The sequence below is a fragment of the Scomber scombrus genome, chromosome 1, assembly GCF_963691925.1.
Source record: "Scomber scombrus chromosome 1, fScoSco1.1, whole genome shotgun sequence".
Classification (NCBI taxonomy): domain Eukaryota; kingdom Metazoa; phylum Chordata; class Actinopteri; order Scombriformes; family Scombridae; genus Scomber; species Scomber scombrus.
The window spans coordinates 22005360-22022996 of NC_084970.1; the positions used below are offsets into that span (position 1 = coordinate 22005360).

The following is a 17637-nucleotide window of genomic DNA, read 5'->3' on the forward strand; positions in this document are numbered from 1 at the left end:
CCAAAATTATTCATATCCCAAGGTCTCATGATAACTTCATTATTCTTATTCTTAAACTTTATTTTATCGAGAAACAACAACAGCAACACAACAATACACATAAAAGAAAAATAAAGAAATAAAAGAAAATATTAGGAAAAATAAAAAATAAAAGAAAATATTAGGAAAAATAAAAAAATAAAACAATGAATAAATACAAGTAAACAGATCAGATTACGGTGAAGTTATAAGAGAATGACATTTTTCCTATTTCGGTTCTGACTAATTGAATATAGAGCAACAACCTATTTTGTGATCGAATACCAATATCATGTGACTTCAGGGTTAAAACTGATTAAATATAGGGTGGCAGTAACTATAACAAAGCGTTATATATAAATAAAAACATTGTTGATCTCGCCTCACTGCCAGGGAAGGCCAGCCACACTTTTTGGTACAGAGTAAAGTGGTGGGTGGGTATTTTAGGGATTGTTGGTTATAAACCTAATTTAAGTTAAAATTATAATTTAAGTAGGTGTTGTTAAATGAAATGAAAAGATGTTAGTGATTTTCCTCTCAGATTTCAGTAATTAAAACTAAAGCTGATGTGAAACCATATAAATGAATAAACATTACAACAAGAGCCTTTTAAAAAGCAGATGTTTGTTATTGGTGTTTGCTCATACATTTAACTAAAGTAATTAACTGGACAGCTCAGCAATTGGTCATTGGTGTTATCAAACAGACATCTCCCATCCACACGGTTTCATTTGACCCATGATACCTCTATAAGGCTCTACAGTTGATTCTGTACACTCACAACAGACTGCACCTACACTTGGACGAGCAACTCATGCCATCTTTACTCAAAATCCACCTGCACTCAGCAGTTTTAAAACTGATGACACATTATTTACAATCTATCTCAGAAGATTAATCTTCTTTATTCCCAATGACCTCTTCACCTCCTGTTTGTGCCACCCACTCCCCCTAAAGCCCAAATTATTCTCATGACAATCCAGTCTCTATTATCCCAGTAATAAGCGATAATAGACTAAAATGATATAATGCAGTATGCAAAACCTATTCTAATCTGTTTAAGGACGCTTTTATAACTCTGCTCCTGAATATTCCTATTATTAAAGTCCCCTCTTGCAAATTTGGTCCGTTAAATGTTAGGTCTCTCTCTAATAAGACATTTGTTTTAAACAACTTCATGTTGTCCCTGACATCACATTTTATTTTCTTAACTGAAACTTGGCTGAAGGAGGGAGAATGTAGTCAACTTTTGGAGCTACGCCCCCCAAAGTGTGGCTGTTTTAACTCCCCTAGGCTAAGTGGCCATGGTGTTGGCCTAGCTGTGGTTTAAAAAAAATCTCTTTAAATGCACTCTTCCGACTGTTATAGTATGACAATTTATTTGTCATACTCTCTATGGGCATTTTTATTTTACAATTTTAAACCAGGTGAGTTTAGGTGAATTTAACTACTCTGCAAAAGTGTCTGGCTGAGATTAGTAATTGGATATCTCAAAATGTTCTTCAACTAAATGACAGTAAAACTGAAGTTTGGGTTTTTGCCCAAGATCAGGTCTCTACAAACATCCTCCAACACCTCGGTCCATTGGTTACAAATAGAAAGTCTCTTCTAAAGCCTCTTCTAAATTCACTCATTTTTGACCACCAGCTGGACATTGATGAACACATTAAGTCAGTTATTCAGTCCTGCTACAGTCACCTAAGGAATATTGAAAAAATATCCCAGTTATCTTTCCAGCAGTTGGAAATGATTATCCACGCTTTTGTGTCATCCTGCTGAGACCATAGTAATGCTCTTTATTCCTGCCTAAGCCAAGTCATTACAGTTAGTCCATAATTCTGCAGCAAGATGAATCACTAAGGCCCCACATCGCTCTCACATCATCCCAATTCTGATGTCACTACATTGGCTCAGATTCAATTCAGGATTCAGTTCAAGATATTCCTCCTCATCTTTAAGGCATTGAATGGTCTTGCTTCAGAGTATATTAGTGAACTACTAATGCTTTGCACTTCTGCTGGGCCTCTCAGCTTCTCTAAGCAAGGCTTAGTTGTACCTCATTCAGAACTGAAAACACAAGGGCACTGTCCTGAGTCCTAGGCTATGGAACAGGATGTTTTAAAGCACAGCTGAAGAGCTACCTTTACCTATCTAAAGTGTTTTGTACTTGAGGTATCATGTACATTTTCAATTTAATTTGTGATGCCTTTAACTGTTTGTTTTATTGTGCCTTCTGTTGTAATGTTTTTTTTTAAAAACATCTTTTGTTCCTTTAATTTGGTGTCCTTTTTCAAGGAAAAACTATGGCCTGATATTACCACGCATACAGGATACACCCAGAAACCCTGCGATGTGAACTACTGTACAATGCCTTTTGGTTAGTTTAAACCAAAAAAGAGACTGTATCTCACTAGTATATGTTTAAAGAAATATGACAGAAATTAATAGTTACTTTCATAGTTTGTTTATTCCATTACAGGCAGGGCAGGAAGGGGGAGGGATTAAATACATTCTCATTGTGGGGGAGGAAAGGAGGGAAGCAAACCAGGTAAACATGGACAAGACAGTTGAATTATTCCTCTTTCAATATAGACCAATTTGTAAATCTGCCAATATTTGAATAAATAACTTTCAGATGAAATATTTTTTTTCTATATGTCAATAGTGATATCTTTTAATATAGTAATTTTTTTCTTTATTTATATATATTGTTTTCTACACAACTCTATTGGAATTCAATCTTTTTTTAGACATCTGCATAAATAATTACACATAGAGGATGGTGCTGTACACATCATGGTGAAAAGTATTGTAGTGCTTTTTTTCTGGAGTTTAAGTGTTCGACCGGTTGCAAGCAAAGCTACTGAATGCAGGAAATTGCTGGCTCAACTTTACTGTATCTTGTGTGAGACTACTGGGACTGGCAGCATGATTTGAGTAGTGTCAGACTGTTAACTGGCTAGAGCCGTCTGCTGTGAGTAACCACAGCAAATCTGGCTCCAAATAGAGTAACTGTGCAGATCCAGGCTTGTCACTGGCACTGCACCAAAGGTCACTGTGAGCAGGCTGTCACTCTGCAGCATGTCTCACCACTATGAAACATTTGTAAAAAGAGCATATTGTCACCATGCCATGGCAGAATGTCATATACGTTTCCACTTGGACAGAAAAAAAGCTGAAATATATAACTCCTTACATTGGGAAAGTCTAAAAAGTTTCCCGCACTGTACTGTCCCAACAACTGAGATAAAAACCACTGACATCAAGCCAATCTGTTGCAAGAGAAATAAGGATAATAATACCATCAAATATAGCAATAAAAGTTGTAACAACATTAACAGTAATAAATAATGAAAAGTATGAGCCACCTGTTACACCCGAGTGATATGGAAGATTGTATGCCACGTATTTAGAATTGGCACACATAATGCTCGAGCCCATTTATTCATTCAGTCTGACCTCGATGGTGTTTGAGATGAACCAGATTAAAGGGAAGCAAACACCTTGACATCCAATATGACTCAGAGCACCTTGAGAACAAGAGAAATGATATCCTGGGACACTTTTAGGATACACAGTTTGGTCCTGTATGGAGACCTGGTTATTTAATGGTATCTTTACAGCTTATCATAATGACATGATGACTTGTTCTATATCAGCCATGCTACTCTGAAATGCATAAAGCATGCAGACCCTGAGGAGGGCACATTGCTAAGAGCTCTCCAAAGAGAAAAGGTATAGTAGATTATGACAGCTATTAGCAAGTTCATTATTGTGGCCTAGATGTTGACACTAGGACTGGTTCACACCCACGGTACAGAGTTCATGTTTTGGACACCATGGCAGTGTTTTTAGATCAGGATGGCATCTTTTCTGTGGCATTGCTGTGTAACAGTCTACATGGGAACCGACAGAATGATTAGGAAAGGAGATAATGATTGTAGCTTGGTACTGTTGTGTTTAAATAAAGCAATATCCATATACATATACAAAATTACATCTCATAAATACATTTGGCAATACAGTGTATTAAATTTTTTGGCAACGGGGGAGAGGGGGATTGAGCAATATGATGTGTGCAAGAGTATCCAAATGTGGCTTAGTGACAATTTCTCTTTAAAAATAAAGAAAAAAAACTTCTTCATGCACTATAAAGAGTAACCAAAAGACTTAAAAACATCCATAGGCATCTGTAATAACTTTGTCACAATCACTACATTTTTAAGACACATGAATTCTCACCAATGAAACACACTTACTCTCTTTCTCGAAGTCTATTCTGGATAGACCCGAGGAACATTTCGTAAAGTTTTCTCATTTCTATTGATCTACGAATATGTTCGTCTTCACATTCCTGATTAAAAAATAAAATGAAATCAAAGTTGGACAAAAAATTCCAGAGCTGCTGCGGGTGCAGGAAGTTGTACAGTACATCAACCCAGATGATGTGCCTATGCTAACCTCATTCTACAGTGTTACGTTTTTGAATCCCTGCTCAGTTAACTATTCTCCCTTTAATTTTGTTACGTCGGGGAACAGATGTAATGCTGAGGCGTCTCTACGTAGGTGAGACAACATTGTTTTGGAATGGCATTGTGAAGCTACAGTTTTTTCTTTTCACCCGAAAGCAGCACAGCCCCCTGGCATGCAGAGAGAGGTATCTTTTATTCAGTCATTGCAATAGTGTGAAAATGCTATAAACAGCGTTCAAAGGGGACACCTGAAGAATGGAAAAGTTGGTCAGTCAAGTTCTGTCATTGGATCTCTGATAAGTGACTGCATTCCATCGCATGCATGTACTGTGATATGTTTTAAAATTTTGGATGACTGCGCCTTCCAGTTTAGAACAATGGAAGTCTTGGGAGCCCACTACACCATAGATGATACTGTGTTCTCTTCAGGACAGTGACAAGGGGTAGATGTTCGTCGGGAGTGTATGGCAGGTGGGGCACCCTCACCAGGGGAGAGATCGTTGAGCTCCTCAGACGACGAGAGAGGGAAGGAAGGTGACAAAGAGATGCCAGAAGAGGGGTCAGCAGATCCAGCAAATGTGCGTGGGGGCTTGGGGACTAGGTTGGGCTCCAGTGTTGCTCTGGCCAGAAGTTGTTTGTCATCCAATTGCTGTCCTTCTCCCAAGCAATCCTCCTGCCCACAAGAGCCCCGGCCTGACTCTGACTCCCCATCAGACAGCTCCAGTGGTGGCGAGCTGCTGCCGTCCAGTCTGAATAGAGAGTCTAAGTACTGGGCGAATTCCAACACTGCCTGGCTGGGGTTCCCATTGGATAGTTGGGATGGAGGAGTAGAAGCTGCCTGTCTGGTCTCTGCACTGAACTCTTTCTCTTCTGTGTCCATCTCCCACTGTTCCTTTTTACCATCCATTGGTCTAGAACCAATTTGTGGACTGAGGGGAGAATTAGGTGTGTTACCTGGGCTGTAGACATCAGGTATCTGTTGGTGATCCCCATCAGGAAGCATATTTGGGTTGGCGTTGGCCTCTGGCTTGAAAGGCTGAGCCAAGGTGCTCTGTTTAAGCAGAGCTGGGGAATGTTGTCCACTGAAGCGTGGTGTGGCAGGGGACAGACGCATTGGATAATCTGGGGTGGACATGGATTCCAGTGGGGTAAAGAAGGGTCCAACTTCACCCAGGTGCTCTGGCGTAGCCTGGCAGAGGCAGTCGGCAGCCAGTAGTTCAGTGCGAGAGCTGAGAGACGGGTTCTCTTCTGGAATTGGGGCATCCAAAGGGAATGGGAGGCAACTCAGCATTGGCGAACCCCTTAACGCAGCTGAGGAACGTCGGGAATCCAGACTATAGAGGGATTCGGCATCTGAGAGACTTTCCATGACAGCTAACGGTGCTTTGCGTTCTCTCAGCTCCACTGCAAGGCGTTCCCGTGCTCCACGCAGCACTACAGGGACTGGAGGAGGAGGGCACTCAGAGAAACCATCCAGAGATATTTCAGACTGGGCACACGAACTAGAGGATAGGAGATGAGAAGAAAGGAATGGAGAGTAGTGACAGGGAAAGGGTAAGGGGATCCAAAACACAAGACAGACGAAAAATGGATCAAAACAAGTTATGGAGGGTTTATCAACGGACAACTGGGAAAGTGTTAGTATTTAACCAATATCTGGGTACTAAAGACTAAGTGTACACCAGAAAAAAACATTACATAGATGGAAGAAAGAACAGAAAAGGGGAGACTGGGAGGCCCGTTTTTCCTAGTGTACAGTCTTGTATTAGCATTTAACACAGGAAACATAACATCCTAATTCAACCATCACTATCAGAAGTTCACACTCATTTTGGACAGGGACTAAACCAGAGAGGGCGAGGAGGGAACTCAATACTACCATACGTTGCAACTGCTCTGTGGTCGGACAGCGTGCATGCGTGCATGAGAGAAGGGAGCACATTATAAAGAATTAGTGATTGCATGCTTTGCTTACCGTAAAATTGTTTTTTGTCTTGTTTTTTTATACCAAAAGGAACAGACAGAAATGATAATTTTGAGAAAACAATAAAGTAGCAATTAGTAGCAGTAGTATTTTTTAGTACTGGTTTGATAGTAAAAATTAGATACATTTTGACCCTTATGCAGTATTTTAAGTTATAGGGGAAACTGACTATACAGAGGATCAAAGCTAACTGCTTTATATATTATTTTAGGATCCAACACACCCACAGTGGTGCCTGATGTACTAACCGAACACTACTGTTCCTGCGGTGGTGGGTTGTAGGCGTTGGCTGATGGGACGTTGTTGATGCATCCATGAATATACTCTCTGGGTTCAAGTCCACTTCTGTTGGGCTCACCATGATCTTTGCTGCTGACAGCAAAGCTGTTTTCCCTTTGTTGTAGTTCTCCAGCACCTGTCACAAGAACAAAGGTATACACAAACACATGACTTGTAGCATGGCAGACATTATTGCTTAACTTGATATACAAAAGCAATGAAAGCCTGAAAACAGGGAGGGTGCGCTTTGGGGTTGAGAATCAACATACAATAAAATCAACAGAAAGATGTACAAAAAAATGCATTCCCAAATGGTATATTTTGAAATTCTACTTCTGCTGCACTCGGCCAATAAACATTCAAAAAATGTTTGCATACTTACTTAATTTTGTGGACTGAACAGTTAAATAAGCCCAATATTTTACCACTCAAAAAACTGTAGATACCCCGTGCACAGCAGTGCTTCTCTCTTGGGTGCCAGCTGGTGCAGGGTAAACCATAGTAACTAAAAACAATATTCCAGCACACACCAGAATACTAGGATTGGCACTATTTTATCAGTGGATTACACTAAAACAAAAGGAGAGAACTTCACGTTTCACACGTTGTTTAATCAGATTTGCTCCGCTTGCAAAAACTGGATTTAAAAATCATAAAACAGAAATGAGTTAATGTTGAATTCTTTTTCTATGTCAAAAGGTGAGATAAAAATAAGCTTTAGATAAAACTCAATACATGGCCAGTATGGAAATGCAACCCTAACCCACACACACACACACACAATCAAGTACATGGACAGTTAATGCAGGTTCACCAATATGTACGTATTTGGAGCACCCTTAGAGAGAGAATGACGGTTTTAAATGACACTATGTAAAAAACCACTGCATCCTTATTTAACTGCAAAAATGACTGCATCTACTATTGTAGTGTTAAAAAGGCACAGAGTAGTTCAGATAAATGTAAGTGCGATCTAAAGGTGAGCTCACTCCTACTCCAACTGACATTAAACACCCACAATGGAGTCATGGATGCCTGAGGAAGAACTACATAAGACCTACACCATGACAAGTAATAGCAATCCATACAACTACTGCATATGCAACTTCAAAAACATTCAAGATATCCTGTTGTTTACATTTGAACTGTGTTGTGTAAATAGTAAAAAAATGTGAGGGAAACAAACACTAACAGCAAATCACATCAACACACATTTACATATAAATGGTTAGCTTTAATGAGTTAGACAACACTTGATGGAAGAACATGATGATATAAAATTAACTAGAGCAATACGTAGACATGAAAACACGAAAAACATACAATACATGGGACAATGGAACATAACATGTCAAAACTAAATGAGAAGTAATGTAAACAAAGACCTAAAATCTTAAAATGGACATGTGTTAAGTGAATTAAAAATGGCTTTAAACTGAGTTTGAGTTATGGGGATGGTTATGGATCACATACTGTATTAAAACATGATGAGGTTACACAGGTGAGTTTGGCAAATGATACATGAGAACAAGACTGCTGCAAGTGATAACCTACAGCAAATATTTGGCACCAACAATATAAAACATATCACCAGCAGCTGTAGGCACAGCTGCCAAGAAATTACTAAAAACACAGAGAGCATGAGGCGGCATATTCTATGCAGAGATAAATGTATAATGTGAGCTCTGCATTTCCTATAGAAATGTATACAATACATCAATAATTTATGGAAGCACATTACATTATGGCACAGCATGATGAAATGGATGCATGATGAATACACAAGGGTTTAACTTCTTTTTTTCAGTCTTATTAACACAAGACTTGGTAAGTAGCAATTTAACAGCAGAGCAGTGGTGCTGAACAGAGTACCCCACATTTAAAACGTTTTTCCCCCTTGTTACTCCATCTGCAGCTGATGAGTTATTGACAATTCCTTGAAGGGATTAAAATTGAGGAAAGGCTGAAAATGTGCTTTCAAAAAGCAACAAAAAAAAGATCCAGAGAGGAGAGCTGCAGCAACTGAAAAACCCTGAGAGAAGCCAGCCAAGGAGGAAGAAAGAGCAGATAATGTGGAAGAAATTAGGTTACCATGGAAACTTTGTGAATACAAAGAAAACTTGTTAGCTCAAGGGACAGAGTTGGCAAGTTCATGCCACAGCACTTGACCAAATGTACCTTAGCTGTGAGAGGAATGGAAAAGAATGAAGGAATGATTCAAGGAAAGTTGGATGATGAATCTCATTATCAAGAGAAAGAGTGCAGGTGGGTTTACAGGGTGTAAAAAGTCTATTTTTGACTCTTGATGGGTTTTTAAAAGGGATTACATATTCTTGTACTGTTATATACACTATTAGTATGTGGTGTATTCCAAGAGCTATGCAGTGATTACATTTACCACAGTAACTTATTGTTGTTTACACATGCATTGCCTCAACTTGCTTTGGCAACTTTTCAAATTTCTTCCCGTCATGCCTTTTGACGGCCTCTGGTGAACATGCCTGGACCTGTTGCATCCAGCCACAGGTCTTTATGAGTAAGTGTAAAGAGAAATAAAACAAGCTGCACGTCTTGGGCTCTCTCCACCTCCTCCAAAGTAAACATCTTTGGACTGAGCCCAAATTCTGACTCAAAAAAGTATTTGAATGACCTTATCTTAGTCTGGCATTTTAGTCACAGTATTAATAGTAATAACGGTAGTGTTTAGGTTTCCCAAGAGGCACGAATATTCAGATGGCTTGATGATGAAATTGTGCACAGGGGCTAACAAAGGCCAAAGTTAATACTGAATGTCATAAAGCCTGTGTGAGAGAATCACAAGAACTGTTTGGCACTTGTAAACTACAAATCTCATCCTTTGTAAAGAGCTATGCAATGTTAACTACCATGATTCTCTATCTGAGACTCATCAGATAGGATTTCAGAAAGAGGAGCATGAATCATATCTACGCAAAGGGGAGAGTTGGGTGGGTCTGTTTCGGTTTGTGATGGAATGCATGAATCATCTTCAACTGAAAGTACTCCTGAGTGAGGGTCTAAAGGATTATTAGAAAGTGGTGGGACAGACACCAAGCAAGGCTCTGGAGCAGAAGTACAGTCAGACAGAGGAGGAGGAGGAGGAACAGACTCAGCATCTGAAAAAGAAGGAGAAGCATTGACAGTAAGAGGGACAGGGAGTGGTTTAGTCTCTGTGAGGTAGGCAGTGCAAGATAGATCTTTGTGGGCGAGTGGGGGGGCATCAGAAAGAAGAGGATTAGAGTTGAGTTCTGTTTGTGAGTTTATGAACACAGTGGCACTGCAGGTAGGTTGACTGACTTCTGTCTCCTCTGATTCTGGGTTTTCCTGCTCAGACAGGGGACAAAATGGTTCCAGTACCTGCAGAAACACCAGAGGGATCATTCTACAGCCTAGGCACCACAGGCGCATACACACACACACACACACACACACACACACACACACACACACACACACACACACACACACAAACACACACACACACACACACACACACACACACACACACACACTAATGTACAGTACAATACTTCATCACAAAACTTAAACATCCATTCACAGACGTACTGAACCTCAAAAACGAACAAAACCATGTAATGATTCCCAAAGTGATTCTATCACACACACATGCAAACACAGACATTAATACCCTGTTACCAGAAAAGATGGTCAGTGCCTGTGAATCATACACTCATATAGACCAGAGGACCCCATGAAACCAATCATGAGTGAACAGTTCTCCATGCTTTTCTATTGGAGCATTGTGAAGTAAAAAGAATGAGCCGTATAGTTGTAGGTTCAAGATGATCCTCCCTGCGGATATTGACCATCGAGTCAGAGTAAGTCACTTAAGGGGTATACCACTGAATTTTAAAACACACGTTTTTATCTTGTGTCTTTGCAATAGGGTTTTTATAAAACCAATTGTAATATATGTAATACTTATATCTCTCTTTTTGATTGCTGAGGTATTCAATCTCAAAATAGCTACAACATTTTAAGACCAAAGAAATCTTCAAATGAGTTTTCTCTATTGATGTCAAAGGGGTTTACCAGTTTTAAATGACAAAAGGCTTTCCATTTAATAAAAAAAAAAACCCAAAAAATCTGAACTGTCTGTAGAAAAAAAATACACAACATCTATATGAACATGTTGTTGAATAACCACAGCAAGAAACTGAATAATGAAAATGTACATTTGGAGTCTATCAAGGCCTACATGTGTTGGTATGGCTATGACCTGTCATTTAGTGAATGTGGGTATTTATTTATTTAAAGCACAACCGAGTGAAACATACCAGCAATTATATTGTTTAATCTATAACTTGGATAAAGATTTCTTAAAAATTGATTCATTTAAGATATCTCTACAAATATTGTATTAATATTGTATTATTGATGTCTAGCTTTAGTTAGAATAAAGTCTAAATTTGTTCCTTTGTAAATTTTAAACAGTGGTATTCCCCTTTATAAGCAGTTATTGACAATATTTGTGAAGGCATCTGCATTTTTATAATCACACATTATCACACATTTTCTTTATCCAACAATTCAATCACCCAGTGTTTTTATATGAGGAACAAGATTCAAAAGACTTTTCATCATTGGTTTGGATTCAAACACCTCTTAATTTCTATCTGCATGCACACAGATAAAACAGACCTTGTTTAGGCCCTCCATCACCATGTGGGGCATGTGCTCATTAAGCATGGCAGGTGATATGATGACCTCATCAAAGGCCTTGTTGTCACCCCACAGAGCTGAGTAGGTTGGGTCTTCCTGACCACAGCTACAAAGAAGGGGAGGAAGAGAAAGTCTGTCAATCACTGTGAAAGTAAGAGTGAACACACATGTTGATTTAACAGCAGCCTGCTTCAGTGCCTCAGTGGCACACTATAGAACAACAATAACTTGAAATGTTTGCAGTGTATGAAACGAATATAAAAGAAAATAGATGAATAGTTTGAATCAGAGCTATATATGGGGATTAGGTCAATGTAACAGAAATGTAAAAACCTAATAATGAACACTCAGACAGAGCCATCATAGAGGGGTTTGTCTTGCTGTCATTTTTAGGATACTCCAGCCAAACCACTTCTGCCTTGTGGTTTTTCGCAATACAGCAAGGCTGGATAGACACAGAGCAGTGAACACAAGTGTGGTGAAATTGTTGCAACTTTATAGACTTCCAATGATGTCTGCAATATATCCATCAGTTACTGAAGGCTTTTCACAGTGGTATAGATTTATTGTACATAGTTTTATCTAACTTGAGAAGAGAATAAAGTTACCAAAATCTCATTTTGTCAGATGTTTAATAAATATGATCATATCTCATATACCCATTCTATGCTTTTTAATATACAGAATGACATGAACCTGTTACTCATAAGAACACTGAAATGTGCCTTAGATTACATCCCAGCTGATGCAGAAAGCGTATGTGTGATACCAGTGTCTGAAAGCATCAGTAACAAAATTTCAATATCTCCAAACAATAGCAATAAAGATTTGGATTCCCTCTTTGAATATATTTCCACATTGTACAAAATAACAAATAAGCAAGGATTGGAAAACAGCAGGCACAAAAGAAAGGGAGATTATTAAAAAAATGAGAAAGCACTACTGAGTATTCAGACAGAAGAATGGAGGAGTGCGGCGTGACACACTGTAAACCCACACCCTCAAGTATGCAGTGTATACCTGTTTCTACTGAGTTTTTTTTATGTCACAGTGCGAAACTAATATAAAATTAGCTTTGAGGCAGCTGCATCAGTTATACAACACTTGACCATTTGTGAGCCTTGTGGTAAATTTTAAGAACAACATTTGGGGATTTCATTTTTACAATCTACCCACAGCTCTCAAATCAGTTTCCTCACCATGTCTCTGGGGGATGGTTGTGCACAACGTGGATGATTCTGCCAGGAGGGTAGAGGGGGGTTGAGGCTGAAAGGGCAATGCTGAGGTCACTGGGGTGGAGCCACAAGCGACTGCTGGGGGGCGCTGCTGGCTGAGACTGAGGATCATCATCCTCTAGTGGAAGCTCTGATTTCGGGATGCATTTGGTGCCACCCGCGATGATCCTCCACTGTTGCAAAAGAAAAATAAAGAAAAAACATTTTATTTGTGTGACATAATGTATTAATTGAAATGTATCCTCGGTATAACTAGTTGTTTTTTTTCTGCAACAGCCGGGGGTTAACTAAATGATGCTTTAATTAAAACAGAGATAACAGCAGTGTTGTGACAGGTTGTGTGGAAGCCTGCAGTTTATTTTTATCACCAAAATGTGCAAAATTTGGAAAACACAATTTCATTTGTGACGATACTAATGTTAATAATAATAAATATGAATGTGAGAACAGTTGAAAAAAAAAAAGATAAGATAAACTAACATTAATACTTGTATAGTAGAGATGTTGTTTTTATTTTTAAATTATTGCAAAAAGGCACAGCTTGTTCTTGGAAGAATCTGCTGATAACACGTGTATGAGTCTCTAATCTTTCCTTTTGATGTTTTCATTGCATAAATGGTCTTCCTGACTTCTACAGTATCAAGAGTTAAGTCACCTTTGGCTTGTTACTTTTCTGTAAGACTTCCAGAAGGTGGCGTCGGAAACCCTCCAGTTGTGACAGGCCAAGCCTACGAGAGACCAGTAGAAGACGTGTCTAAGTGGGAATACTGCAGTAATGAAGTTAGCGTCAGTATACTGAATATAGTAAAGGAGATACCTTGGTACCAGGTCTTTTCCTAATACCACAGAGGTGACAAACTCTTTGGAGTACTCCATGGCATCCTCACTGGGGTAAATGAAAGATGGGAACATTAGTCACATTATGTGAACTAGAAATATGGAGAGCACTGAGGGGAAAATAGGCTCTTTACACACATTTCCAACTCACACTTCCAAAGAAACATTTGCTCTAATGTCTGAAGCCAATAATAGCATATGTTAAGATAAGATAAGATAAACTTTTATTGATCCCACAGTGGGACTTTACACAATTTTCTTCTCAAACTTCTAAGGTTTATTTTACCTTATCCACAAAAACATTAAAAAAAACCCACCAATTATTAAAATCAGACAGCACAATAGAACAGAATAGAACACATTTTCACAGCTATGCAGGCCATTGGGGGAATATCACGGTTAATTAGGGGCATTATAGCAACTTTCACTAGGTCCATTAATACCAGCAGAAGCCTTGATGACAGAGTATAACTTGATATAAGTCAAGCCCATGTTTAGCCATTCTTGGCTTGGGTGTACATTTTCATGGGAATAATGATTCCTTTCTTTCAGAAGTTGTTGTGGGAAAGGACAGGAAAAATGCAAATGCTAAAGTCCTCTGTACTGCAGCTATTATAGGATTACAATACTTGTGATTTCCCTCTCTTGTATAATCTTTAGTAAATCATATTACTCACCTAAGAAGGCCACCAGGTGGGGAATAAGAGTAGCAGTGAAGTGTGGGGTACTGAGGCCTCAGCAGGAAGGAGAGAATAGCAGCAGTGCCTGCACCGAGAGAATGCCCGACTATCACCAGTCCATAGTGCATGGTGCCCTTGCTCTGTGAGAGACAGCCAGAGTCATTACATTCACAACAGCACACTTTTGTTATAATCCCTTAAAAATGTCTCTCATGCCATTTCCAGATTTGATTTGTTTATCCCTGTAATGTTGCAAGACTAATAGAGTCTTGAATAAAGTACTACAATACAAAATCATAGTCCAACATTTAGAAAACGGTCATTATTCAGCTAGTCAGTCTGGATACAAAATTGAGTCATGTACCAAGTCTCTTCCAAAGGCTTGTGACAAGATCATTTCCTGTTCCAGTTTCTTCTTAATGTACTCTGCTGAGTAAACCATCCCCTAAGAGCGGAAGGAAAGAGAGAGTGATTCAGTGGAGCATAAGATGGCAAGGGAGAAATATGGTGCCTCATTAATCTCTTATTTAAATATCCACAGTCATTTTTTTTACTATTAGCAGCAGTAATGACCTTTGGGGTCTGGAATTGTATTGAAACTGCACTATGTAGAACAGAAACAATTGAAGTTGTAAAATCTCTGAGGAAATAGTCTGGTGGAGTAGAAGTATTGTAGGAGAGTGGTTTACAACAATAATCTCTGACCTTGTGACCAAGCCACGTCCCATGCTGCTCCTCCACTGGCAAACGTTCAGAATCCCCCGTCAGATCAGTCAAGGCATCCTGATACACACAAGACAAGTTAAAAACTCTACAAAAGGCAGCATAAAGCAGAGAAAACACAAGTGGATAGAGTAAAAAAAAAGGGGAAAATTTAGACAGAGAGGGTGATGAGAACTTCATAAGGAAGTGTACAGGATTTTAAAATGCCATTCGTAATCTGCTCAATTACAAAAAAAACAACTAAAATACAAATAATACAAAAAAAAGACTGTAGGATTGTATAACTGTACCTTGAAATACCAAGAGCCATAAGACCGCAAATAATGTTATATTGTCACACAGTTTCAAGTTTAAAATTATACACATTTTTTACACCTCAAGATGAGTTTACTTGTCATGGGAGTACAACTCAGCCTGTGCAAACAGTTCTTCTGTGACTCTGGCAGGGGAGAGCCTGACAAAATTAATTTAGTTATCTTGGGCATGGATACTTCAAATTCTCCAAACAGAAAGCTTGTGTTACAAATTGGGGGGTGAGGATTCAAATGATTCAATATTTTGGCATGCAGGGAGAGTCTAACTAATGACAGTTCAGGATGTCAAACCTTACAGAAAAACAACACTACACCTTTAAGAATTCATGATTACCATTCCCAAACTGCTTATGAAATATTACATTACACAGTTTTCCTTGGTTCACCATGAGGCAACAGTGACAGCACTGTAGCCTCATAGTGAACCAAGGAAGGATGGAAGGGCATCAACCTTTGAGGGGGTAGTTATATGAAGTTATATGCTTTTGGAAGTTTAAAGTTTGCCCAAAAAGCAAAAAGAGATGGTAACTGGTGATCAACAAAACACCTTAGATATTCACAAACACCCTGAAAATCTACCTTTCAACTTTGTATTTTCCCGCTTTATTCTGATTTGCTAAACTGCATGTTTTAACTAGCTGTGAGCAAAGCATTGGAGGATTATGAGATAAGTAATTACTGTATTTTCGTCTCAAGATATATTTTACCTTTTGATAAGGCAATTATTCATCTCTTAACTATTTGTTCAAATCATGTCACAAAAACACTACAGAAAGAAATGATGTGTAAAAAATGGATAGGACATATATTTCACAAAGTGGACAGTCATGCCCTGTGCGTGCATGGTGTAGGAGTTTGAGAACACTGTATTAAGTATGACAACTTCACTTGCTCTGGAGGTGTTGGTGAGGTGTGAGGGAAGCAGGATCAACTTGCATTTGGAGAGGTAAGAAAATAAAAACACGAAAGTTGGAACTCACCTTTGGCGATAGGGTTCCTCTGATACTGATGACAACCTTCTTTTTCGCATGATCCACCGCCACAAAGAACGGAGTCTCATAAACCTGAGTGGAGGATGCAGAGATGACAGGGGTGAAATGACCAGGCGACAAATACTCATGCAGCATGTGTAGCTTCACTTTCCGACTAACTGGGCACTGGTATAGTTTTTTTCCAAGTTGGCACAATCACATAAATCATTCCATAAAAGGAATTTATAAATGGAAACTCCGCACTTGCCAACTTCACTTGCTCTGCTTTACAAATCATTGATATTCTGTTGCTCAATTTCTTCTTTGAGTGCTGTGGAAATTCAACATAAAAATAGAAGCAGCAAATGTAATCTATGTAATTAGGAAAATATTTTAACAACCAATGATGTTACAGACAGTCTGAGCCTGTTTTATATTTAGGGATTATTTTGAATGGGTACTAGAAGTTGTCCATTTGGATGAAGGAGTGATGCTGCTTACACATGGCTGTGCTGAAGAAAGTATAAGTAGTATTTTAAAAACTCTGCAACTGCAATTCACAAGTAATTAGAAAATTCTGTTGTACATTTTTATCTTTCTTATTTTTGGTTAAAAAACATGGTATTTTTACTCATCAGCTTTATCAACTGCAGCAGTGTTGCTAAACATATTTTTCACAACAAGAGTGGACAGAGTAACAACACACAAAATCACACAGTTTTAAATCAACCCACTCATTGGGAAATGAAATCAAAGCACATCACACCTGAGTCATCCATTGCAGACACACATAGGAGTGTATAATTCTTGTGTCCCCGCTACAGGGGAAATAATCTTAACTGGATTTTTGATCTATTCGTAAATTGAGAGCCTCACCTTCAGGCTCAGTTCCCTTATCATACAGATGGTTTGGTATTAAATTATCATGATATTTACACTGCGGAGGATGACATCATATGTTAAAAACAGAAATGTACTTTTCTGCTGCACCTCAAGATTCTGTCCATGATGATTACAAACAGAATCTGTGACAAAACAGCTTTGGTGGAGTCCAACATCTGCTGAGAACAAACTCGCCTTACTGACAAAGATGCAGACACAGCTCCATCTCCACTCCACATATCTCAGCAACTAAACTGGTGAGTAAAGTGTTATCAAAACTGATGCAACTGATGGCCAAAACTACAAGACACAGTGAAACCACCAGTGTTGCAGTGTTGCACAATAGCCCACTGTAAAGTGATATTTTCTTGTCTAATGTACTATTTACTTTGCAAGCGTAACACTGCATGCACAGCTCTGGGACTCCAAAGTATGTATGGAAAAGCCAGAAGAGAGCACACTATAACTCACCTTAACTGTACACTTTTCAAAAAGACATCAAAACAAAAGGAAGAACATATGAGAACATTATCCCGATGCT

At 38.8% G+C, this 17637-nt stretch overlaps 1 protein-coding gene across 1 annotated transcript in view; it reads right to left on the reverse strand.

Annotated features, from left to right (window-relative positions):
• Nucleotides 1-2484: 2484 nt before the first annotated feature.
• dagla (diacylglycerol lipase, alpha) overlaps nt 2485-17637 on the reverse strand; it is a 37330-nt gene continuing 22177 nt past the window's right edge. The window contains exons 11-20 of the mRNA XM_062423247.1: nt 16224-16307; nt 14912-14989; nt 14571-14651; nt 14204-14346; nt 13507-13575; nt 13345-13417; nt 12654-12862; nt 11434-11560; nt 6723-6889; nt 2485-5992 (exon numbers count right to left, since the gene is read on the reverse strand). Coding sequence (XP_062279231.1) covers nt 4888-5992; nt 6723-6889; nt 11434-11560; nt 12654-12862; nt 13345-13417; nt 13507-13575; nt 14204-14346; nt 14571-14651; nt 14912-14989; nt 16224-16307 — 2136 coding nt within the window. The 3' untranslated portion in view covers nt 2485-4887. The remainder of the gene's footprint in view (nt 5993-6722; nt 6890-11433; nt 11561-12653; nt 12863-13344; nt 13418-13506; nt 13576-14203; nt 14347-14570; nt 14652-14911; nt 14990-16223; nt 16308-17637) is intronic.